This window comes from Sphaeramia orbicularis, chromosome 9 (assembly GCF_902148855.1).
Source record: "Sphaeramia orbicularis chromosome 9, fSphaOr1.1, whole genome shotgun sequence".
Taxonomy (NCBI): domain Eukaryota; kingdom Metazoa; phylum Chordata; class Actinopteri; order Kurtiformes; family Apogonidae; genus Sphaeramia; species Sphaeramia orbicularis.
The window spans coordinates 47,440,259-47,466,379 of record NC_043965.1 but is presented as its reverse complement, the minus strand read 5'-3'; the positions used below and the strand labels follow the sequence as shown (position 1 = coordinate 47,466,379).

Here is a 26,121-nt window from a genome sequence, read left to right as displayed (position 1 = left end):
TGTGTGTTCCTGCATGACATGAACGTATTTGTGACAGGACAAGAATAAGACCATTAAATACAATTAAAGACAACAGAGTTTTTCATTTTGTACAAAGTTTTCACATAGATACCAAGTGTGTGTTGGACTAAATGCCTTGAAACCCTGTTGAGCACTGACTGAATCATTATCTGTCATAGAAGAGATCAGCAATTTAATGACAACTTTACAGAGAATAATTTTATTGAATTCAGGTGTTTCTTTTAACAGGGGTCTGGGATACAAAACAATGACTAATGTCATTTGATATAGTTTAATATTGAGATAAATATCATATTCATTATTAATATTGATGTTTCTTTTTCAAATCATCATGAACAGGACATCCACAGCTGTAGACATGATGTGTCCCAATATTTATGTCCATCTAGTTTATGATCATCAATATTTCCTTAAAGTTTAATGGCAGAATTTTCTTCCTCAGTGAGATGTGAAGAAAGTAGATGGTTAGATGTGGTAGAAAATAATTATTTATAGTCAGAGCATGAGAAATATTTTAGAAATTTAGAGGAAAACATTTAAAATTATAGTCATGGATAAAAAAAATGTTGAGAGAAGTGAAGTTAAAACAATCTCTGTGGCATTTTGGAAACAAAGATAATAATTTAAACTGAATTAACCAAAAGAATGATACTTATCCCAATATAAAAGGATAGTATGATTAATGATCGACCGATACATCGGCCAGGCTGATATTTGCATTTTTTTACTTGCATCGTTTCCTGATATATTTTTCTGAGCATGATTTACAGACAGGCAGAAATGTGAGGAGCACATGCTGCTGATGGGGGGGGGGGGGGGGGGGGGGGGTATGTACCTCGCAATGATTATGCACAGACCATACGATCGTACAAAGTGAAAGTGAAATTTAAGGTGCTTTACTAATTCCTCTAAGCCAGGGGTGTCAAACTCATTTTAGTTCAGTTCCACATTCAGCTAAATTTGATCTCCAGTGGGCCGGGCCAGTGAAATAATAACAGTGAAAAAAGTAAAATTACATTATGATCAGGTTTACATCTGCAAAGTTTCTTTAAAAATCTCAATAACATGAACAACTTGAATTGTCTTAAGAAAAACAAGTGCAATTTTAACAATATTATGCCTCAGTTTATCAGTTTATCATTTACACATGTGCATTACAATCGCACAAACATTTAGTAACTGGCAGAATATTGGTCAAATTGAATTTAGTTTTCTTGAGACATTTCCGTTTGTTCATATTTGTTGAGGTTATTCATGTTTTTTGTAAAAGTATAGTTTGGTAATGAAAACCTTTTCTTTTCTTTTCTTTTTTTTTTTTAACTTTTTATTTAGATTTTTGCACAATATAAAACAGAACAAAACATCTGAGACAAGACAAAAAAAAAAAAAAAATTACACCGCATAGTATTATTATTGTTACAAATATTATACTACATCTATAGATACATTGCCAAATATCGAAATATTCATATATTGGTATACATATCCACACATCTATATAAATACAAAACACCATGTCAGGGCTTATAAGAGCAATTCTCGTCAACAACCCAAAAAGTTTAACTATACAAATAGTCTTCGACCATGTGCCATCTCCACTTAAAAAGATCCATTTTCATTTGTAATGATGCGGTCATTCTTTCCATAGTGTACACTTGTTTCAGTCTTTGTTTCCATTCTATTATCATTGGTGATTTGACACTCTTTCAATTTACTGTTACTATTTTTTTAGTAATCAATAGTAAAATATGTAAAATATATCTCTGCTCAAAATCATTGACCGGTATGACTCCAAGTAAATAGAACAAAACATTTGAAGGGACTTCTGTTTTTACAATTCTTTTAATTTTCCTCTTTGATATTTTTACAGTATATAACAAGCTCGGACAGTCCCAAAATACGTGTGTATGGTCACCTGTTTTACCACAATTTCTCCAGCATAAAGCTGTAGATCACAGGTGTCAAACATGCAGCCCGGGGGCCAAATCCGGCCCACCAAAGGGTCCAGTCCGGCCCTTGGGATGAATTTGTGAAATACAAAAATTACACTAAGATGTTAGCAAGCCTTTTAGTTCAGGTTCCACATTCAGACCAATTCATTCTCAAGTGGGTCAGAACCAGTAAAATACTATCATAATAACATATAAATAATGACAACTCCAAATTTTTCTGTTTGTAAATGTAAATTTTTTCATGTGTTTACACTAAAACAAAGCATAATTTCGCAAAAAAATTTAAATAACCAGAACAAGTATGAACAACCTGAAATGTCTCAAGAGAAGTAAGTACAATTTTAACAAGATTCTGCCTGTTACTAAATGTTTTGTGTATTTTTTATAATATAATGTAAATGTGTAAATGATGAACTGAAGCAGAATATTGTTAAAATTACACTTATTTTTTCAGTTTGTTAATGTTACTCACTTTGTTTGAAAGGATAGTTTGTAGATGTAAACCTTTTCATAATGTAAATTTTTGTTTTTTTTGCTCTTAAACAGAGAAAAGTTTGGAGTTGACATTATTTATACATTATTATTTTATTATTTTACTGGTCCGGCCCACTTCAGATCAAATTTAGCTGAATGTGGCCCCTGAACTAAAATGAGTTTGACACCTTTGCTGTAGATGGATCCTCGACAAAATAAGATATAACCAAAGGAGTGTGAAAAAATCTGGTCTTGAGTTTCCAATCAAATTCCCTCCACTGCTGACTATTGATTCCTTTATGACTAATATTAATGAAAACATTTTCATGTAATTTTACTTTTTTGCAGCAAAAAAACAAAGACAGAATTTGGGGTTGTCATTATTTATAGGCTATAATAATAATATTTCACTGGTTCTGACCCACTTGAAATCTAACTGGTCTGTATGTGTCTGTATGTGGAACCTGAATTAAAATGATTTTGACACCACTGATTGTTCATATCTTCAGTGTAATTTTTGCATTTCACAAATTCATCCCACGGACCAGATTGGACCCTTTGGCGGGCTGGATTTGGCCCCCAGGCCGCATGTTTGACACCTGTGCTCTAAGCCTTCTGCTGTTGTGCAGCTCATTTTCCTTTTCCCACCTTCAGAAACTTTAATATGAGGATGGTGGTTTATCTGTGGTAAAGTGTGTTAGTAGTGAAATAAATAGCTTCTCTCTGTATGTCGCCCTCTCATCGCTGCTGTGACGATGAGAGAACAGCAGATGTTCACTCATCGGTGGTGTTCAAAACGCAGACTGCAGCAGCTACTTTCACCTTATTCTTGTTATTCATGTTATTTAATAGGAATTCCTTATCGAGAAAAATGCGCGCTACAAGAGATTATGTACGATAAGTGCACTGAAACTTAGGCCTAAGCATTAAATGACTGAGTGGGAAAGAGTTGGTTACTGTTAAAATTAAGTAGAGTACAGTGTGCATTATATTGTGTTGCTTGCTTGTTGCTACTGTGTGGAACACTGTATTTTTTTAAAATTTATGCTTAAATATTTATTTTCAATGAAATCACTCTAAGAATTAAGAGCACTGAACTCTTTGTTTTTATTTGAATGTATATTTGATAAAGTTCAACAAAGATTAAACTGTTAAACACTACTGCATGTAACATTACTTGTTCTAATTCACCGTTCTACCTTGTTTTACTATTTGTTAAATATTATTTTAAGTTAAATAAATGTTATCATTGTTGAGCGAGCAAAAGCAGTTTCAGCTCCAAATATCGGCGAAAGAAAATTGGCAGCCCGTATCAGTCATCGGCTAGGACTAATGAAAAGAAAAAAAAAAAAAAAAGAACGGTATCAGCCCTAAAAAATCCACATCGGTCGTTTCCTAATTATGTTATTTTTCATTATTGTTTTGTATCTGTTTTGTATTGTTGCATCTATTGTTATGAGAATAAGAGCCGTAGGATGAGGGGATGATGTTCTGTATTTTAAAAGACAAACTGGAAGAGAGAATTGCCTCAGTTCCCTTAAGCAAGAGTCAGTAGGATTTTCAGTTGGCTGTTGGATTATTACAGAAAATCTTGTGTGGTCATAAAAAAGAAAAATCAGGATCCTTGGATATCTTAGTCTGTTATTCAGCAAAATAAGCTTCACAAATGCAAAATCACTTGAATGGTTTTTGTTTCAGTGCCATCAGTAAAATGAATGTGTGACTTCAACATCACTACCAATGAAATGCCAACGTTTTAGTTTGATCCAGTGAACAGTTTGTACACTGTAAGCCCGGACTTTGTATTTACTAAAATGCATTAATTACAATGTACTTAAATGATTTAAGTTTTATTCCACTACTATAAAATGTTAAGTATATTCTACTAATTTGTAGACATAGTCGAAAGTACAAAACAGTTTAAGTTGAATGGATTTAAATCACTAAGTTTTAGTCATGACCACACCTTTTTATCTCCGCATTGCATTGTGGGTATTGGGCATGTTGTTGAAAATGTGTTATTTTTCTGTGCAGGGGTTCAGTGGGGTTGTGGTGTTAGTGTTAATTTGGCCTTTTGTATTTGTTTTTGTATTTTTGTAGAGCTGCACCATGAGTGAGAGCCATAGGAAGAACAATGGATTTACTGTTCATCTATAATAGATCTTGTTTATTAAAAATCTTTATGCCGTGCCAAAATAATAGCACTTCCTTTACTGGTAAATTACACTGTGCTATCTTCCTGTTAAACTTCCATCCACGCTACAATATATTAAGTTGAATAATTTCATAAAGCAATTTATATTGCAAAAATTTTTAATTTAAATCAACTGGGAATGAGTCCAATGCACTGATGATATTAAGTTAGTGATTATCTGAAGCAATTGACATTGCAACAAATTTTGAGTTAAATTAACTTGGCATTTAGTGTGTTGTACTGAAAATAGCAATTCCATTCAAATCAAGCATTTAAGTTTAATACACTCAAGTTTTCATTACTCATTACTTACATTTTTTAAGGTAACCGGTTTACTCAATTTTTTTAAGTAAACTCAACTTATCCGGTCTTACAATGTAAGAGCGCAACACGACAGGGCTGTAAATGAGTTTTCATGTTGAATGTCCTCTGTAGACTCACTCATCCACTGGTTACAACATGTAAAAGAGTCAAAATTCACAAAAAAACCACCTCCATATTTAATGTCATAGAATGAAATGTGTAACCCTCTTAAGCGTCTGTTAACGACAGACCTTCAGGTATCTCATCAAACACCCATTGACTTTGAGATGACGGTCAAAACACAAACTCACTTCCAGGTTCAGACTCATTTGTGCAGGATCCATTACAGGACGGAGAGTCTGGGCAGACCATCGTGTCCTCCTCAGTGCCCTTAGTTTAAGGGCTTTTCCAGTTTGATACTCAAACTTCTGTTTTCAAACTTCAGGGCAGAGCTGTGATAAACTGAGGAATAGGAGGGAGGAGCTGAACTGCCAGTGGGTGTGATTGAGTCTTAGTACCCAGAGAGTCTGGACCAGATGGTGAGTTTAGGGAGCCTGAAATCTCAGCACCTGGAAAAGAGTTTGTTGACTCATTGCATTTATCAACAACTGTGCCAACTCCCTGCATGTACATCAGGCTTATTTTGTGCTAAGGCAGAGGTTCTCAAGACCATTTTCAGGAACTACATCACTAGTGGACTGTGGAGGGCTGGCATTGTCTGTTGAGAAAATTTATACAATGAAACATGTTTTAAAATAGATGCATCTGATTGGTTGCATTTGAAGTGGGTGTGGAATAAATAATAAGATACTATTCTGTGATGATGCGGTTGTTGTACAAATCCCATCGAGACCGCTATGCCCAAGACCAAGACAAGATGGAGACCAAAGAAAGCCGAGACCAGGACAAGACCGAGACCAAAGACAGTCGAGACCAGGACAAGACCAAGACCAAAGAGAGTCGAGGCCAGGACAAGACCGAGACCAAAGAGAGTCGAGGCCAGGACAAGACCAAGACCAAAGACAGTCGAGACCAGGACAAGACCAAGACCAAAGAGAGTCGAGGCCAGGACAAGACCGAGACCAAAGACAGTCGAGACCAGGACAAGACCAAGACCAAAGACAGTCGAGACCAGGACAAGACCAAGACCAAAGAGAGTCGAGGCCAGGACAAGACCAAGACCAAAGACAGTCGAGACCAGGACAAGACCAAGACCAAAGAGAGTCGAGGCCAGGACAAGACCGAGACCAAAGAGAGTCGAGGCCAGGACAAGACCGAGACCCAAGACAGTCGAGACCAGGACAAGACCAAGACCAAAGAGAGTCGAGACCAGGACAAGACCGAGACCAAAGACAGTCGAGACCAGGACAAGACCAAGACCAAAGAGAGTCGAGGCCAGGACAAGACCGAGACCCAAGACAGTCAAGACCAGGACAAGACCGAGACCAAAGACAGTTGAGACCAGGACAAGACCAAGACCCAAGACAGTCGAGACCAGGACAAGACCGAGACCCAAGACAGTCGACCCAAGACAGTCGAGACCAGGACAAGACCGAGACCAAAGAGAGTCGAGACCAGGACAAGACCGAGACCAAAGAGAGTCGAGACCAGGACAAGACCGAGACCAAAGACAGTCGAGACCAGGACAAGACCAAGACCAAAGAGAGTCGAGGCCAGGACAAGACCGAGACCAAAGAGAGTCGAGACCAGGACAAGACCGAGACCAAAGACAGTCGAGACCAGGACAAGTCCGAGACCAAAGAGAGTCGAGGCCAGGACAAGACCGAGACCAAAGAGAGTCGAGACCAGGACAAGGCCGAGACCAAAGAGAGTCGAGACCAAGACAAGACCGAGACCAAAGAGAGTCGAGGCCAGGACAAGACCGAGACCAAAGAGAGTCGAGGCCAGGACAAGACCGAGACCCAAGACAGTCAAGACCAGGACAAGACCGAGACCAAAGACAGTGAGACCAGAACAAGACCAAGACCCAAGACAGTCGAGACCAGGACAAGACCGAGACCCAAGACAGTCGACCCAAGACAGTCGAGACCAGGACAAGACCGAGACCAAAGAGAGTCGAGACCAGGACAAGACCGAGACCAAAGAGAGTCGAGACCAGGACAAGACCGAGACCAAAGACAGTCGAGACCAGGACAAGACCAAGACCAAAGAGAGTCGAGGCCAGGACAAGACCGAGACCAAAGAGAGTCGAGACCAGGACAAGACCGAGACCAAAGACAGTCGAGACCAGGACAAGTCCGAGACCAAAGAGAGTCGAGGCCAGGACAAGACCGAGACCAAAGAGAGTCGAGACCAGGACAAGGCCGAGACCAAAGAGAGTCGAGACCAAGACAAGACCGAGACCAAAGAGAGTCGAGACCAGGACAAGGCCGAGACCAAAGACAGTCGAGACCAGGACAAGGCCGAGACCAAAGAGAGTCGAGACCAGGACAAGACCGAGACTAAAGAGACTCGAGACCAGGACAAGGCCGAGACCAAAGAGAGTCGAGACCAGGACAAGACCGAGACTAAAGAGACTCGAGACCAGGACAAGACCGAGACCAAATGAGTTGAGTCCGTGACAAGATCGAGACCACGAAAAAATTGGTCTTGGTCTCCAGAACTACATCACTACCTGTTAGTAGATAAGCTTCAGTGTGTTTTTTTGTGCACAGTCAAGTGAAAGTCAAACCTTAAATAAATCAGGCCCTAAAACTGTATTTGTCTCAGACTGTAAAGAGGATTATTTGTGCTGGTCTGTTGGTTTAACCCTTTCATGCATGAATTATGAAAACGTTAGTTGAGATTTTCTTCCTGAATGTTTTTATTCCTCTTTAGGCATGAAAAAACAATGCAATTGAATTCTTTAATAACCTGTTTTTCTATGAAGGTAGATTTGTTTCTTTATTGCTTTAACTAAAAAAAAAAAAAAAAAAAAAAAAGATCAATAAAAAAAAAACGTTTTTGAATGAAAAAAAAAAAAAAAAAAATTTACGACCCAAAAAATTGCATTTGAACACTTTTTTTTCTTTGATTGAAGATAATTTTTTTTAAATTGATTTTTTTTTTTTTTTTAATGAAAATATTTTTTTTTGGTTAAAGCAATATAGAAACAAATCTACCTTCATAATTTTTTGTGGAGTTCCAAAAATGTCCACTCCGCTGGACACCACGTGTCAAATTTCTGAAGGAAGGAATGCAATATCAGAAAGTGATATACTGTGTGAAAACTGTAAAATCAAAACAGTTTTAATGCAGCTAATCTGATGTTTTCTCACATTTGATCATATTCCCAATTTTTATTAGCAATTGATTCACACTCAAACATGTCACTGCAGATCAGGTTTATCAAGTAAAGCAAAGTTATAGTAATGGTCTGAATGTCAGTGTATGGGATGGTGCATAAGCGTCCACTGTGTTGGCTCATATTGAACTAAAACAACAAAACCTATGAATATACAAGAGAACAGATGTAGGATAGCTGTCCACTGTAGTGACCAGTATGCATGAAAGGGTTAACATGGGGGTCTACCAGGACTCACCTCTAGAACCAGATCCATATGCACATGTTGAGGTCTGTACAGTTTGTCAGTTTGTCTCACGTTGGCCTCATGTTTCAGTTCTGGAGGTTGTGACTTGGATTATGTGAATAAATGTACAACAGTCTTATTCTTTTCTGCCAAATGACTTGAATAAAACATATAATATAATAACACAAATATTTCTGAAAAATATAGAGCATCATGTCGTACTCCTGAGCTCCATGTGATGCTTCTCAACTCAAACCAAAGCCTTATTGTGTTCTGTTGATTACTCTGATGTTCTGGTACTGATAGTAGATTGGATTACAGTGCTCTGCCTTTCATCTCTCTTCAGAATGAGCCCGTTTGTTGAAGCCAACGTGGCTCCTAAAGCTTGAATAATTCTCCCAGATTCTTTCTGAGGCATGAAAATGTTAATTTATAATGGTTCCTTAAGGAGATAAAGTGACAACGTCTTCACTGACTGTCCTCAGGCAGACAGGGAGAAGCAGTTTCAGTTGATTTGTTAGTTTTAAAGTTTACCATCTCACAGCTGAGAGGAAATGAGGCCTGAGGTAATGATGAGCAGTGTTAGCTCAGCAGCATGACACAGGCAGATGGTTGATGGAGGATGGATGAATGACATCTGGGCGCCTTTCGATGGTGTTTCTGTTGCAGTCGACGCTGAAAGGAATGAATGTGACGGTGCTGGGCTGCCTGAACCACGGGATGCCTCTGTTCCTGAGGGGAAACTCATCACTGAAATGTGAATCAGGTACGACACACTTTCTGTTGACAAAATAGCTGCCATTTCCAACCGCCAAATATAAATGACATGACCAGTAAAATACAAAAGTAACACAGGATTTTCTGTAGGTGTCAGAGTGTTTTTGTTGTTTTTTTTGGTTCCAACAGCTCATTGTTTTATGGTGCAGTGGGCAGAAGTGCCAAGTAACAAAGTACAAATACTTACCTTACTTAAGTAAAAATTTGGGGTATCTACTTTACTGGAGTAATTATTTTTCAGCCGACTTTTTACTTCTACTCCTTACTTTTTCAATTATCTGTACTTTTTACTCCTTACATTTTAAAAATAGCCTGGTTACTCCCATTTCATTTCAGCTTGTTTTAATTTCGGCTGATCATTATTCAAATTTTAAAAAATATCCAGATGAATCGCACCATCCGGATCAAGGTTATTATCGTTAACGAAAACTAACAAAATGACGAAAACTAGAATTGTAAAAACATTTTCGTAAATAAATACAAACTATAATTAAACGAAAAAAAATTAGAACTAACTGAAACTGTATTGTGTGTTTACAAAACTAACTAAAACATATAAAAATGATGGATAAAATTCCCTTAGTTTTCGTCTTTGTCAACGTCGGATTGATATAAAATCGATTTATTTCCTCAAGCAATTTTCGCTGCTGGCACCATATGATATTTAACGGTCCGTCACTTGTGGTTTCCAGTCGTCTTCTGGTCCCCACTCTACCTGGAAACATGGAGACTAAAGTTGGGAGAAAGCAGCAGAGTCCTGTCTGGGATTTATTTGAATACGACGACAGAGAAGAAGAGAAAATATTTAAAGAAACTAAAACTAAACAAAAAACTAAGAATTTAGAAAAAAATGAAAACTAATAAAAACTAGCAAACCTGCTCTAAAACGAATTAAAACTAACTGAATTAGAGAAAAAAAAAAAAGTCAAAACTACATAAAACTAACCTATAATGAAAAATCCAAAACTATTCGAACCTTGATCCGGATAGAGTGAATTTCATTGTAGAAGTATAAACATATACCACTCTGACACCCTGTTGGTTTGTACATGATCCATCACACCTGACTTTTTACACCATTTCAATACTTATATTCAACTAGTCCTCATATCTTCAGCTCCATCAAACACATGTTAATGCTCAGTAGAACACATATACGGTTCTTTAATACATTTGCATTGTTCTAAAATGTGTTCATTTTCAGTGTTTATTTATGCAGCTGAAACAGGTAGACTAGTGCATCCCAAATGTTTCTACATTAACATTTTAATACAGTGTTTTTCAACCTTGGGGTCGGTACCCCACTTGGGGTCACCTGGAATTCAAATGGGGTCACCTGAAATTTCTAGTAATTGATAAAAAATGAAAATAAAAATTTACTAATAAAAAATATACGGTGAGTTGAGAGAGACAATCACGATACATAACAGACATGACAAACTGTGAGTCTGAAACTGCAGCACTGTGGTTCTGTCATCTGTCAAATGTTCATTGTGGTCAGTTTTCAGATGCTGCAGCTCTTTCATAATTCATAGTTTGAGTTCTTGTTTGTTCAGTATTAATTGTCAGCCTTGTAAATCCAAGCTGGACTGACTGTACATATCTGACCAAGGAAAATCCAATTCTGACTTTATGCAGTAATCTACACCTGGCTTTACCGCCTCCGTCCATAATAATATACATTATATAGACTAAATGTGTCTAAAATTATCGTTTATGTGCAACAACAATCAGCAAATTTTTTTTTAAAAAGTCTGTTTTGAATGTCTGGGGTCGCCAGAAATTTGTGATTTTTAAAATGGGGTCACGAACCAAAAAAGGTTGGGAACCACTGTTTTAATATAACATTATAGTCATTATGGCCTTTAGGTACATGTGTTTTAGGAGGTGGGGTAGTGCACTACAGGCCCCTGGGGCACCTCCTAAGCTTTTGTCCTCATGGCATTTTTTCCTCCTCACATTTAGTTTTATACTTTAGGTCACAGGGGCCAAATCCAGGCCGCCAAAGGCTTCAATCTGAGATGAATTTTTGAAATCCAAAAATCACACTGAAAATATTAACGATCAAAGATGTTTGAATCATTTTAGGTCAATTCAATCTAAAGTGGATCAGACCAGTAAAATACTATCATAATAACCCACATATAATGAAAACTGCTACTTTTTCTCTTTGTTTTAGTGTAAAAAAAAAAAAGTTACATTTCACAGAAATGTTTACATTTACAGACTAGCCTTTTACAAAAAATGAGAATAACCTGAAATGTCTTAATAGACGTATATGGAATTGAAAAAATATTCTGCCTGTTATTAAATGTTTTTTTGCATTTGTAGATAAACTGTGATCTGTACGTTGTGATTCACGTGCATAAATGATAAACTAAGGCATAATATTGTTAACATTGCACTTATTTTACCAAAGGATTTTCAGGTTGTTCATATTTGTTCATGTTATGTTCAAGTGCAGTTCGTAGATTTAAACATTTTCATTACGGAATTTTACTTTTTTCACTCAAATGTTCTCATCCCATTATATACATACATATATATATATATATATATATATATATATATATATATATATATATATATATATATATATATATATATTTATATATTTATAATATATATATAATTTTACTGGTCCGGCCCACTTTATATATATTAGGCTGTGTGTGGCCCCTGAACTAAAATGACTTTGACACCCCTGCTTTAAGTAGTTTTGAAGCCAGTACTTTTACACTCTTACTGGAGTAAACAGCTTGAGTTGAGTACAAGTCTGTTTAAACCTAGTATCTATACTTGTGCCTGAGGAATGAATGGGAATAGTTTTTTCACCTCTGGCAGTGGGTCATTAGAGAAACAAACCCCTGCTTTAACATGTCTTTGTTTTGCGTCGTTGCAGAGTCTGTGGCCGGTTTCTTCCTCTCTGTCAATGCTTCCTCCAATATCACCAAACTGAGGATTCCGTACCCTCAGACAGGCACATGGTACCTCAGTCTGCGCTCCCTCTGCGCCAACGAACACGGGTGAGTTCATTCTACGTACGCTGTACAATCTGACAACAGACATCTATTTGCTTCAGAAGTTCCTAGTTTTTGTGTCCAGTTGTTGAAATAAAGAGCTGTTTTCCTAAACAGAAGATGTTAGGTGTCATCTTCAGCTCTGTGGCTCAGATTTTTTGGTGAGTTACAAAGTTCTCTGATCCCCTTTATCCATAATTAGCAGGACCATCAGTAGGTCTGTTTACCGAGGCCGGGTCAGTGACTGCTGCTAACGAGCACAAATTAAACAATAACAGACACGAAAGGAGAAAAATGGACCACAGTGATATTTGATACTGAAAAGAAGAGGCATGTGGAAGGCATGTCTGAGGGATCTGAGATTAGAGAGACAGACATGAAGACTGATAAACACTGCAGACTAATACTGCACACAAAACATCATAGACATACACATACATATATATATATATATATATATATATATAATATATATTATATATATATATATATATATATATACATACACATTATACACACATATATACATACACATTATACACACATATATACATACACGTTATACACACATATATACATACACGTTATACACACATATACATACACATACACATTATACACACACATATATACACACACACACATATACATACACATATACATATACATGCACATTCATGTACATGCACATATATATACATTCACATATACATACACATTATACACACATATATATACTCATACATACACATATACACATATACATACATATTATACACACACATTTACACACACACACACACACACACACATATACATACACATATACATGCACATTTACATACGCATATACATGTTCATACACATATATACACACACATATACATACACATGCACATATACATACACATATACTGTACATACACATATACATACACATGCACAGATACATACACATATACATATACATACACATTCACATATACATACACATATACATATACATGCACATATACATATACATACACATGCACACACATGTATGCATACACATATACATGCACATACACATATACATGCACACGCACATATACATACACATATACATACACACATACATGCACATATACATACACATATACATGCACATATACATATACATACACATATACATGCACATATAGATACACATATACATATACATGCACACGCACGTATACATACACATATACATGCACATATACTGGTACATTCACACGCACATACACATATACATGCACATACACATATACAGGCACATATACCATGCACCTATACATACACATTACATATACATGCACATGCACATATTACATACACATACACATATACCTGCACACGCACATATACCTACACATATACATGCACTATCATACACATATCATACACATTCACATATACATGTACATATACATATACATATACAGATACTAGAAAATCTGTTTTGCTCATTAACTGCTGGCTAGTTGGGATCCAAACTTATGATAAAATCATATCACATTTATTACCACTGTTACCTCATAAATCTATAAACACAAGTACAGGATAATGTTCCCTTTCCAACGCCGTCCAGTGCATGCTGTGGACCTTACATGTCCTCTGTTATCGGCCCTGGCCTTTGGCTTGGCTTACAGTTCACATGAGGAAGAGTGGATATTCAAAGGTTAAATAGTCATGAAGACTGTGTAATTTGGAGAATTTAACATCCAGAAACATCCAAAACTTTACCTGCAAGCAGAAATTAATTGAGCCCAGTTGTATAACCAGTCCTCATACTGTAAAATCCTTTCTTTGGCTTCATCCCAAAATCCTGCAGCTTTCAATTACAGCAGAACAAATGTAAAACAGGACATTCAATATTTCTTAAAACACTCATTTTTATACAAGCATGAGAGTGTTTACCAAATTAATAATTCATTGGTCTAATGAAGACAGTCTTCATTGAGCTGCGTCCTCTCCCATCTGTCGCCCACCAGATTAATCTGGAATGGGCTTCATGAATGTGGCCCTGGTGCACACCAGCATATGACACAGTATGCAGTGTTACAGTCTCAGCTGTTCACTCATTTCCCTGTTGTTAGCTTTTGGAATGGAAATTCAAACAGAAACCTCTGTAAAAACCTAGGATTTAGACCACAATATGTACTTTTTTTTTTCCTCCGTTCAGTGTATTTCTGTTTCAACATAGATGTTTTTTTTGTTTTCTGTGATTTTTTTTCACAGAATCTTTTATCTCTTTCTCATGAATTCTTACATTTAAATTTAACGTTGGTCTTCGAGTCTTACTGGATAGGGACTCTGTTTCTTTGCACCAATATTAAATAAACTGTACAGCTGGAAATTTTCTGATATTAAAGCCAATATCCAATCCAAGTCTTTCCACCTCTGACCCTGTAATGGCATCTCACTGTAACTACAAGACAACATGGTTTTTGTCCTTTTCCCTCATTGTTGACTGGAAAAGGGATTCAAATCTCTGCTATTCTTCAAAGCATAATAACAAATTAAATCAGTGATGAATGCAATAAGGGCAGGTTTTTGCAGTAGTGAAAATGTTTTCATTAAGTTGTCCAACATAATGCTTTTTCTGAGTTCTTAGGCAGCAGCTATTCATGCATTGAGCTGTTTAGGGATCCGAACCCTGTAATGGCACAAAATGTGAACAGAATGAAATTAAGCAGATTTTGTCTCTGACGCTGGGGAGTTTCAATTGAATCTGAATAACAGATAATAACGATGGGGTGAGACACGAGCTCATCCTCACATGAGAGCACCTGCTGAGGTATGGAATATGGGAAACATTCACATTCCTATCTGTGGGAGTGCACACACATTCACACATGCTAAATTAATCAGGTCTGTTTAGTGAGAAAAGGGGAGGTATTGGGAATGACAGTACTCTTTAAAGCTACAATTAAGTTGGATGAATGTAACTTAAAATAAAAAAATGAGCATCTGTGTCAATTAAGAGGCAGAGGCGCAGGACACACATTTGTTAACCGCCTGCAGTTTCATTCTCTGTGATGGATGGTCAGACCCAGCAATTAGAAACCGCAAACACCAAACATACATGTTTGTTCTTTTATCCCATATACTGTCGAGATAAACAGATTATATGTAGGTCAGTTGTTTACTTTGCAGTTTGTGGGTGAGAGTAGCGCATACTAAAGCTAAAGTGGCAGTGTTAGACTGGAAATATCAGGCATAATCATCAGGAGACAGACAGCGTTTCCCACCTAATGATAATGAAGATAATGAAGGTTAAACTATCAGAGTAAAGCTCCTTGTTGTTCTGTAAAACACAGGCATATTTGTGATAAAATGAGTTTCATGAATTGCATTATAGAGTTGGAGATTGCATGATCACACCGCAGATACTTAACCCTTAAAAACCCACAACTATTTTTCTCATAACTTCCAAATCATTTTTTTTGTCTTTCCAAGTGAAAATCAGGTATTATCCCATATTTCTAGGAGGCTCTACAAATGTACACACACGCACACACACGCACACACGCGCACACACACACACGATGCAAACCCTCCGTCTGCAAACCCTCTGCTCACAATATTTAATTCAACACTGTCTCATCCAGTCCACCTCTTCACGGGGATCCAAAACAAGTGTCGATGCAGGGGGACTTCACACCAGGAGGCTTCTACAAACACACTAACACAAAGATGGTTTTGATGTTTTCACAGGAGAAATGTATGTTTACAAGAAATACTGATGAGACTTTATCTTGTCCAGCAGAAAACATTTAATTAACCCTTAAAGATGCTGGAGACGTTTGTGAGCAATTTTCATCAATCTGTCAACCTCAGTCATATCCTCAGTATCACGATCTGTAAGTCTTTCTGTCATTAGCTCACCTGAATCTCTTGCTTATGGTGAACAATTTCGAAGTGCCATCCACCATAAACAAACCGTGTGTTTACAAACCAACCCTGCAGCAGCAAAAACTGGAGAGTTGAATCAACTCCCACAGAGTTGATTTTAACTCTTTTTCAGAGTTTATATAGGTCCACACTTTACAGAGTTAAATTAACATTTTCACTGGAGTTAATTATTTAACACTATGCCAGAGTTGCTTTTTTAACTCAGAAACCTGAGTAACTTAACACTGACTGATTTAACTGCCAACACTCACAAGAGGTAAAAAAATTGTAAATGGACTGAACTTATATAGCACATTTTTCTACACCTTCATGGTGCCCAAAGCACTTTCAGTTACACACACACACACACAACACACACACACACACACAACACACACACACACCACACACACACACACACACACCACACACACACACCCACCAGCAGCGACTTCGACATGTGGTAGTTGGACCCAGGATTCAAACTGCGATCCTTTGGTCATTGGACGACTCGCTCTACCAACTGAGCCACAGCCGCCTTCATAATCTCACCTGGGTTAAATGAACCCATATGGATTTAATTATTTACACTGTCAGAGTTTCTCCTTTAACTCAACAGAGTTAAATTAACACCATGAAAGTAACAAAATAACACTCATTCTACTTAATTTTCACTCTGAAAATTAGTGTTAATTTTAATCATAAAAAATTATCCATTAAAAATGACTTAAAATTCAGTGTGAACAGGATGATTCAAAGGAAGCTGATGCATTTTTTTTTAGAAAATGTATTTTCCTCTTTTTCTCTCTGACAGTGACAGTCTGATAGAAATTGTACAGGTTCACCTGGTTTTGGAAATGCAGGGGGCCAGCAAATTAACACTGGAGAGGACGCAAAACAACACTTCTCCTGAGTTAATTCCACAGCTAGACTAACTCTTACCATTAATCCAACTCTGAGGGACATTTAACTCACAGTGAGTTAAAACTACACTTTGAGAGTGAAAATTGACTCTCAAATGTTTAAACCCTGAAATTTCAACTCTCCAATTTTTGCTGTGTGGACGTCACTCGGGCATCTTCGGAATTTTGGTTGCGACGTGCATTATGGGAAACAGAGGTTCGCGCAGCCCCCTGACAGCAGCAGCGGCAGCGCGACCATACGGTATTATATGGAATGGAAACAAACATGTGGAAATGGCTGGAGGAATATGCATAGAAGGAAGGGAGTTCCTGTCATTTCCAATTGTGTCGGTTCCACCTGCCGCTGTCAGGTGGCTGCATGAGCCTTCGCTTCCACAATACACATTGCGACAAAATTCCGAAGATGCCCGAGTGACCTCCCGGCTTGTTTGTAAACACATGGACGTTTCTGGTGGATGGCACTTCAAAGTTGTTCACCGTAATGCAAGAGATTCAGGTGAGTAATCACAGAAAGACTTACAGATTCGTGATACTGAGGCTATGACTGAGGTTTTACAGATCTGATGAAAAATTGGTCATGAAAGTCTCCAGCCCTTTAAAGACCAACAACTATTTTTGTCACACATTAGAAATTTTTTTTGTCTTTCCCAGTGATTTATCACCATTTATTCTAATAATATTCTCTGCATTTTGCATTTTTCAGGTGAAAATCTGGTATTTTCATATATTAATTCACTGATTATATAGAGTTCATTAAAGCTCAGTGTAAATTCAAACGTTAGTAGATAAAAAAAATCGCTTTATCCTCGATGGGGGTCCGCAGGGGCGGAGCCTATCCCAGCTGCCTATGGGTGAAGGCGTGGCTCACCCTGAACTGTCTCCAGTTCATCACAGGGTCCACATATAGAGACGAACAACCAATCACTGACACATTCACACACCAATTAACCTATCAGTGCATGTGTTTGGATGTTGGAGGGGCCAGAGAGAACCCACGCAAACACAAGGAGAAACACAGAAAGGGCCCGCTTGGAATCGAACCCAGGACCTTCTTGCTGTGAGGCGACAGTTGCTATCCACTGCACTGCCTGAAAAAAGAGAAAGAAGAAACCATGATTTTTTTCAACAAAATAATCTCATTAACTGAACATAAACCCAGTGTGTCCATCCACTGTCACTGATCCAACTCCATGGGTTTTACTGGTGAATCAATGTTGTAGCAGATGACTGTGTTTCCATGTTAATACAGAGCCTCTGAACGTCCAAATGGGTCATATCTGATGACCATGAAAAGATTAAAAACTGTATTTTACACCAATTATGACATGTATTGATAGGATTAGTGGATCAACGGTATAAACAGTTTAGATCAGTAGGTGGTTCTGGTTAAAGTTTGTTTGGGTCTTTAAGGGTGAAAACAGTATTTCTATCTTGAAATTTGACAGTAGACACAGTGGAAATAAAAGTGGCCAAGTGTTTGTGTGTGGTACAGAAGGTCAAGCTTCAGTGCAGTATATGTCAGCTGAGCATCTTTCAGATCTTAAATATTTACAGATTTATGCTCTGGCTGCTAAAAAAGGAGCCTACGTTTAACATTTAACAGCCCAGTCCTGTAGCGCTGATGCTCTCTGCTCCTTCTTACTGTATATTCTGCTTCCTTTTTCCCAGATTTGAAGCATGTACCAACGTCACAGCGGAGGTGTATATGCGCTCATACCTGACTCCATGCATCAATGACTGTGGGACATAATGGGCAGTGCAAGCTTCTGCGCACTAACAACTACCTGTACGCTGATGTGAATGCAAAGCAGGTAAAATATACCTCGCATCACAATCACATATTTTTCATTCTGAAAGGAATGTTAAGTCCTTTTTTTTTTTAAAGCTGTAACACGTAGCAGCTCTGCATTAAAAATAGCTTTTAGTCCACTCACATACTTGCATTATATCCAACAATATTCATATTCACAGAAATATATAATTACATTCAGTTTTTTTCAGTACACTTACACTTCAATACTAGCACTGAAAGTTGCCTTTTGACATTTCATTGCATTGACATGACATAATATGAATTTACATGTCTAGATAGAATAGAATAGAATAGAATAGAATGCCCTTTATTGTCATCATACTGAATGTACAACACCTTCTCCTTTTTCTGTGTAAACAAAATATGAAGATAAAAAAGGATAAAAATTGAGAATATAAAAAATGTATTGCACAGGATGGCTAAATATTTACAAAATAATTATACTGCACAGGGGGATTAATACTCACAGATGAATACACATTACATGTGATTATTATTCTCAAAATGATGTATTGCACGGGATGAATGAAAGAATAACATGAATAAAACTTTTATATATACTTTGATTGTTAACATGAAGTCAAAGAGTATGATGAGGTTCACACAGAGCAGACTGTAGCATCGATTATATCTTCCACTCGATGCATAACGTAGTGACCTCATGATGTCATTTTGAGCAGTAATTTCACAGATGTCAGATTCATATTTGTAATGAATGTAATATTTGTAAAGAAAATGCATCCATAAAAGTGCGATCCCTATTTGTCAGTTCTGAAATTTGTAACTTTATGAGTTGTATTCGCACAGAGAAAATATACACTACATAATTTATACATGATTGGACTGAAACCAGAGTTTACAACAATTTTATTTATGCCACATTTCTGCCTGAAAATCACACCATGAACCTTCTTGCTATGTGCTGTCCACAAGTCTGTTTTTAAAAGCATTTTCCCAGTTGTCCACATCCATAAAAATAGCCTGTACATTGGATTATTCAGATCATTTCTTCCTGTAAATAGATTTTCTCTCACTTTTCATTTTTCATTTTTCTTTTTCGTTTCTGCTCCTCTACAATTGTAACAGTGTACGACATGAGCTACTGTTAGCATAACAACATGAAGCTAGCTTATGTTACACAAAAACCTGATTCCCGACAAAAAATAGAGCCCATCATAAGCATGTGCAAGTCATACATATTGAACCTTAATTGTATTAATATAAAATCAGCTATTATGCTGATGTATAACCAAACACGTGTTTTGGGAAAGCTGTTTTGTGTAAATAGGGTTGATTCTCATCAGTGTTTGTAATAAGTAGTCATTAATCAATATTTAATTAATTATCAAAACGCATTGCAATGAATTAATAAGTGCCAGTGATTCTGTATATTCTGAGGCTTTTTTGTATACAAGATAAGATAAAAGTTTCTGTGTGAAAATCAGGTCATCGCTGCTGCGAAGATGCTTCCAGTTATTGTGAAATACATCATACAGTGTGACAAGAAAATGGAGAGCGCAAGGTGAGAAGGCACAGGTCATTTTCAAGCATCCAGCTGACAATTCAGCGATTAAAGATTAGCGTCCAATGAGTCATAGAGTGGCCTGGTATTAATCTTCTGGTATATAAGCCGTTTTGATAAGACAATAAATACGGTCTTAATTACGAGCAGCTTTTCAATAAAAGATGAGCTTAGGAAACCAAACAAAGCGTGTCCTCTGAGGCTTTCTTAATCCCTGTCTTTGATCTTCCCTCTTTATCAGAGCTGGTTTCTCTTCAGTTCAACTCATTGTCGTACCTCGTATGTGTGACTGCTTCCTTGCATTCAGCACTCGCCCTTGGCCTGTCTCACACCACAAACCCTCCGTCTACAAACCCTCCATCTGCAAATCTTCCGTCTGCAAACCCTCCATCTACAAACCCAGGTTATATTGTTAATGAAAACTAACGAAATGACGAGAAACTAGATTGTAAAAAACATTTTCGTTAGCGTAAATAAATAAAACTCTAATTAAAAGAAAAAAAAACGACTAACTGACGAAACTGTATGTGTGTTTATAAAACTAACTAAAACATATAAAAATTATGGATAAATTTCCCTTTGTTTTCGTCTTTGTCAATGCGGATTGATACAAAATCGATTTATTTTCATCGAGCAATTTTAGCTAGCACCATACGACACTTAACGGTCAGTCACTTGTGTTCAGTTGTGGTTTCCAGTCGTCTTCTGGTCCCCACTCTACCTGGAAACATGGAGACTAAAGTAGGGAGAAAGCAGCAGAGTCCTGATCTGGGATTTATTTGAATACAACGACAGAGAAGAAGAGAAAAGAGACGACTAAACTACAACTAACTACAACTAAACTAAAAACTAAGCATTTACAAAATAACGAAAACTAATAAAAAACTAGCAAACCTGCTCTAAAAACTAATTAAAAGTAACTGAATTAGAGAAAAAAAAGTCAAAACTAAATCAACTAAACTAGATGAAAATACAAAACTATTAGAACCTTGCTGCAAACCCTCCGTCTGCAAACCCTCTGCTCAGCAATATTTAATTCAACCCTGTCTCATCCAGTCCAGCACTTGATAGGGATCCAAAACGAGTGTTGATACAGGGGGCTTCACGCTGGGAGGCTCTACAAACAGACTAACACAAAGATGGTTTTGATTGTTTTCCACAGAGAAATTTATGTTTACAAGAAAATACTGATGAGACATTCATCTTGTCCAGCAGAAAATATTTAATTAACCCTTTAAGACCAACAACTATTTTTGTCACAACTTCCAAATGATGTCTTTTGTCTTTCCTAAGTGATTTATCACCATTTATTATCCTCTGCATTTTGCATTTTTCAGTTTAAAATCTGGTATTTCCTATATTTAATTTCTGATTATGTAGATGTTCATTAAACCTCAACCAAAAAAAAAAAGAGGAAAGGTGTCTTTTTCAGTCAAAATTGATTTTTTTTTTTTTTTTTTTTTTTTTTAACCAAAATAATCTCATTAACTGAACATAAACCCAGTGTGTCCATCCACTGTCATTGATCTGACTCCATGGGTTTTACTGGTGAATCAATGTTGTAGAAGTTCACAGTGTTTCCATGGTAACTACGGAGCCTCTGAACATCCAAATGGGTCATATCTGATGACCATGAAAAGATGGAATAACTGTATTTTACCCAATTAATGACATGGATTCATAGGATTAGTGGAATCAACAGGTAATTAAACAGTTCAGTTCAGTAGATGGTTTAGGTTAAAGGTGGATGTTTGGGTCTTTATGGGTTCATTTCAGGAGTTTTTCAGGGATGAGCTTTTGAACAAACTGTTTCGTGTGTGTGTGTGTGTGGTGTGTGTGTGTGTTAGGCTGGGATACGGTTGGGGATGCACAGACAACTCCGAGGCCTACTCCTACAGTTTCCAGCTCCTCTCCACTCTTCTGCTCTGTCTCAGTAACCTGATGTTTGTTCCACCGGTCGCCATCGCTATCCGAAGCCACTACCATGCTGGAGGCCTCCGTCCTACATCTTCACCATGTTCTTCTTCCACCGTGAAGTCACTTTCACACAAACCAAAAAATATGTTGGAGTTATAGCAGTAGCACATATCATTTGCATGTACACGTATCTATAAATCACTTGTATTAACAGAAGAAATGTTATGATGACAATACCAATTGCCGCGTGCTTTAATTCTAAACCAAGCTACTTAGTTTGGTAACACTTTGTAATAAGTAGAAAAATAATGGGAAATATTTCTGTTCATCATAACAATATTCAAATTCATATTTTTAGTAAGTAAGTAAAAATGTATTTATAAAGTGCTTTTCACAGATAAAAATCACAATGTGCTGTATATAAAATGGGTGCAATAAAACAAATAAGAATAATTTCATACAATAAATAAAAAGGATAAATCCATCAACCAAAAGCTTTCCTAGATTAAAAACGTCTTGAGCTGCTTTTTAAAAGAGTCCACAGAGTTGACCACACGGAGGGACAGGGCAGGTCATTCCAGAGTCTGGGGGGGGGGCTACAGCCTGAAAGCACAGGTCTACCCAAGTTTTAAAACAAGTCTTTGAGACGTTCAGGAGGCTGTGGCCTTAAGACCTAATAGGGTGACCAGGGGCTTATGAGCCACATGTGGGACAAGGAGTGTGTTTGTGTGCACTGTCAAAAAGAAAAAGTTGAGAAAACATAAAATATCAAGGCAACGTGATGCAAGAGATTTTTGAGTTTTCTCAAAGTTGACTTCACTACAATGTTCTCATTGTCCCAACTTTCTTTTCGAAGTTATGAAAGGTGGATTCAACTATTAACCCTTTCATGGCATTAATTATGAAAACCTTAGTTAAGATTTTTTCTTGAGTGTTTTTATTCCTCCATAGGCATGAAAAAACAATGTGATCAAGTTTTTTTTTTTTTTTTTTTTTTTTTTTTTCATGGAGTTACAAAAATGTCCATGCCTTTAATTTTTGAAGTAAAGAAACGTGTTAAAAACCCAATATCAGAAAGTGATATGAAAACAATGAATAAATAAAATCTGATGATTTTCTCACATTTTAACATATTCTAATGCTAGTTATTACTCTTTTCATGGAGATAATATGCAACAATATTTTTTTTTTTTCTAAGAGATAACGATTGATTTCCACTCAAACATGTTAGTGCAGATCAGGTTATCTAGAACAGTACCAGTTACAGTAATGGTCTGAATGTCAGTGTATTATTATGGGATGGTGCATAAGTGTCCCACTGTGTTGGCTGATATGGAACTCTAAACAACAAACACATGAATATATAAGAGAACAGCTGGAGAAGAAACTGTCCACTGGAGTGACCACTGTGCATGAAAGGGTTAATCACTTGTTTGTTACAACTTAAAACTGTGAGTTTAAAACAAGTATTTATTTATATTTTCAGTACAAAAACACTTGACGTAGCTAGTTAAACAAAACATTTCTGCTTCATAAAAACATCAAGTTTCAAGTTAAAACAACTCACAACATTACATTATCCATTCAAAAAAATCTTGTTTTCATCTGTCAAAGGAACAACCATTATACAGATGAGAGGTAGGCCTTCCTTTAGGACAGAAGTAAGCAAATCCAGTCCTTGAGGGCTGGTATCCTGCATGTTTTAGAGGTGTCCCTCTTCCTGGTGTGCTTGAAAGAGGGAAACATCTAAAACATGCAGGATACCAGCCCTCAAGGACTGGATTTGAATAGCCCCGCTTTTAGGAGAAGCCAAACCTTTGGGAGGAGTTGGGATTTCCACAGTAGTCTGAGCAAAGCCACTCTGACTCAGGGTGTTTGAAGACGGGTCGCTCCAGGAACAGGTATCTGGGTGTTGGGACCTTTGACCCCATTGGCGGAAGACGCTTTGGCACCCTGTGTGGCCTGATTGCTGTATGACGTTCTAAGTAGGTACATGGGTTGGACACAAAAAAAACGGGAACTTTTTAACAATTCAATAAAACCAACAGTGATGGAAGAAAAATATTTTATTCATAGTAATTGAAACCTTAACCATGTCATTTAAGAAACAATGATGGAATTTTCATTTTTTTAAATTACTTCCTGTAGATGGCGTCCTCCTGTACGAATGCGTTCTTGAAATCTGTTGTTGAGATTCCTCATTGACCGCTGCAACATCTCAGCTGGGATACTGGAATTTCATCCTGAATTCTCTGTTTTAACTCATCCAGAGTTCTTGGTCGAGTCGTGTACACTTTACTCTTGAGATAAGCCCCGCAGAAAAAATCACAAACGGACAAATCTGGCAATCTAGGGGGCCAGGGAACGTTACCGAATCTTGAGATCACACGGTTACCGAACAATTCTCGCACAGCCGCCAATGGTTACTAAAATGGGGGTGTGTTTACATGCTCAAGGTCACTGTCTCGCAGTGCTGCCACTTGCTCATGCCTGCCAATACGCACTTCAAAATTCCCGTTTTTTGGGTCACCCTGTACCATGACAGAGGGGAATGGGTAAGACTGTCGCGATGACCCCCCCCCCCCCCCCCCCCCCAGTCCAACTGACCAGACAGTAGGCAGGCTACAACTCCCGGCCCAATATGAACTCTCCATTCTCCCCCACCTTCTGTACCTTCCCCTGCTAACAGTCACTGTTCACCTTAGTCATTGTCCTATTTGTCATTGTATAATCATTATATGTGACAAAAATCTTACATCATAATTATTAGCTCCTTATCAGATCAAGACACCTGACAGTTGTTATCAGGCTTCTGCACAGCTGGATGATAGGATTATCATTTGAATCAGGTGTGTTGGAAGAGGGATCCATCTAAAACATGCAGGACAGTGGCTCTCCAGGACCGGTTTTGGGTGACCCCTGGTCTAGTTCAGACTTGTTCAGACCATGTGTGCATGCGCACAGTCAGTCATCTATGAGGTTTCCCAATGTTGTCCCAACGTGACTCAAAAAAATGTACTCAGAAGTCAATAATCGTTGTTTGTGCTGTTTAGAAATCTTAGTTTGGACAACAATGAGAGAAATTTGCTGGGCAGACAAGTTTTTGTAGTTTGTAAATGGAAAGGTTTATTTCTAAGTCAGTTTAATTTGAAAACTTGAATGAAATCAACAATTACTAGTTATTGTTTTTACAGTGTGGAACAATGGGGCCACTTAACCATAATGCTGGAACAAGTCTAGATTTTAAAACAATTATTGTCGAGCTTATAAATATGAATAACAACAATTTGTTTTGGTTGCACACAGTATGCATATTTCTGCACTGGGCATTATTTTTTGCTCTTTTTGCACAGGTTCCAACAACTTTTTTGCTTGTAAAACACAACAAAAAATCGACTTGTAAAAACTCAAAAAAGAAATCTCAAGTTTCAAATACTGTATTTAAATACTTTTAGAACATCAGCTTTTTATATATTTGAATACATGTTGTCAACCCTCAAAGGTAAACTAATTTATGTGCAATAAAACAAAAGGCAGAACTGACAACATTTTAACAGCTGTTTCCACTTCCAGTCAACTAAATTACTCGGACCAAAAACCTTTGTGCATCCAAACACAGAACAGTCAAATATTTTGCAGTTCTAACACAGGTAAAAAATAGAATAAGAAAAAATACTATCCTGTGGAATTTTGTCAAAAATAAATATCCACATACTTAACAAAAGCATATTGGTTTGTTTGTTGTCTCTCAGTTCAA

At 37.2% G+C, this 26,121-nt stretch overlaps 1 protein-coding gene across 1 annotated transcript in view; it reads left to right on the top strand.

Moving 5' to 3' along the window:
• LOC115426238 (transmembrane protein 8B-like) overlaps positions 1-26,121 on the top strand; it is a 93,539-nt gene that overhangs the window by 28,071 nt on the left and 39,347 nt on the right. Inside the window, exons 2-7 of the mRNA XM_030144242.1 lie at positions 9,144-9,240; positions 12,154-12,277; positions 18,781-18,859; positions 20,371-20,447; positions 20,689-20,850; positions 22,295-22,478. Coding sequence (XP_030000102.1) covers positions 9,144-9,240; positions 12,154-12,277; positions 18,781-18,859; positions 20,371-20,447; positions 20,689-20,850; positions 22,295-22,478 — 723 coding nt within the window. The remainder of the gene's footprint in view (positions 1-9,143; positions 9,241-12,153; positions 12,278-18,780; positions 18,860-20,370; positions 20,448-20,688; positions 20,851-22,294; positions 22,479-26,121) is intronic.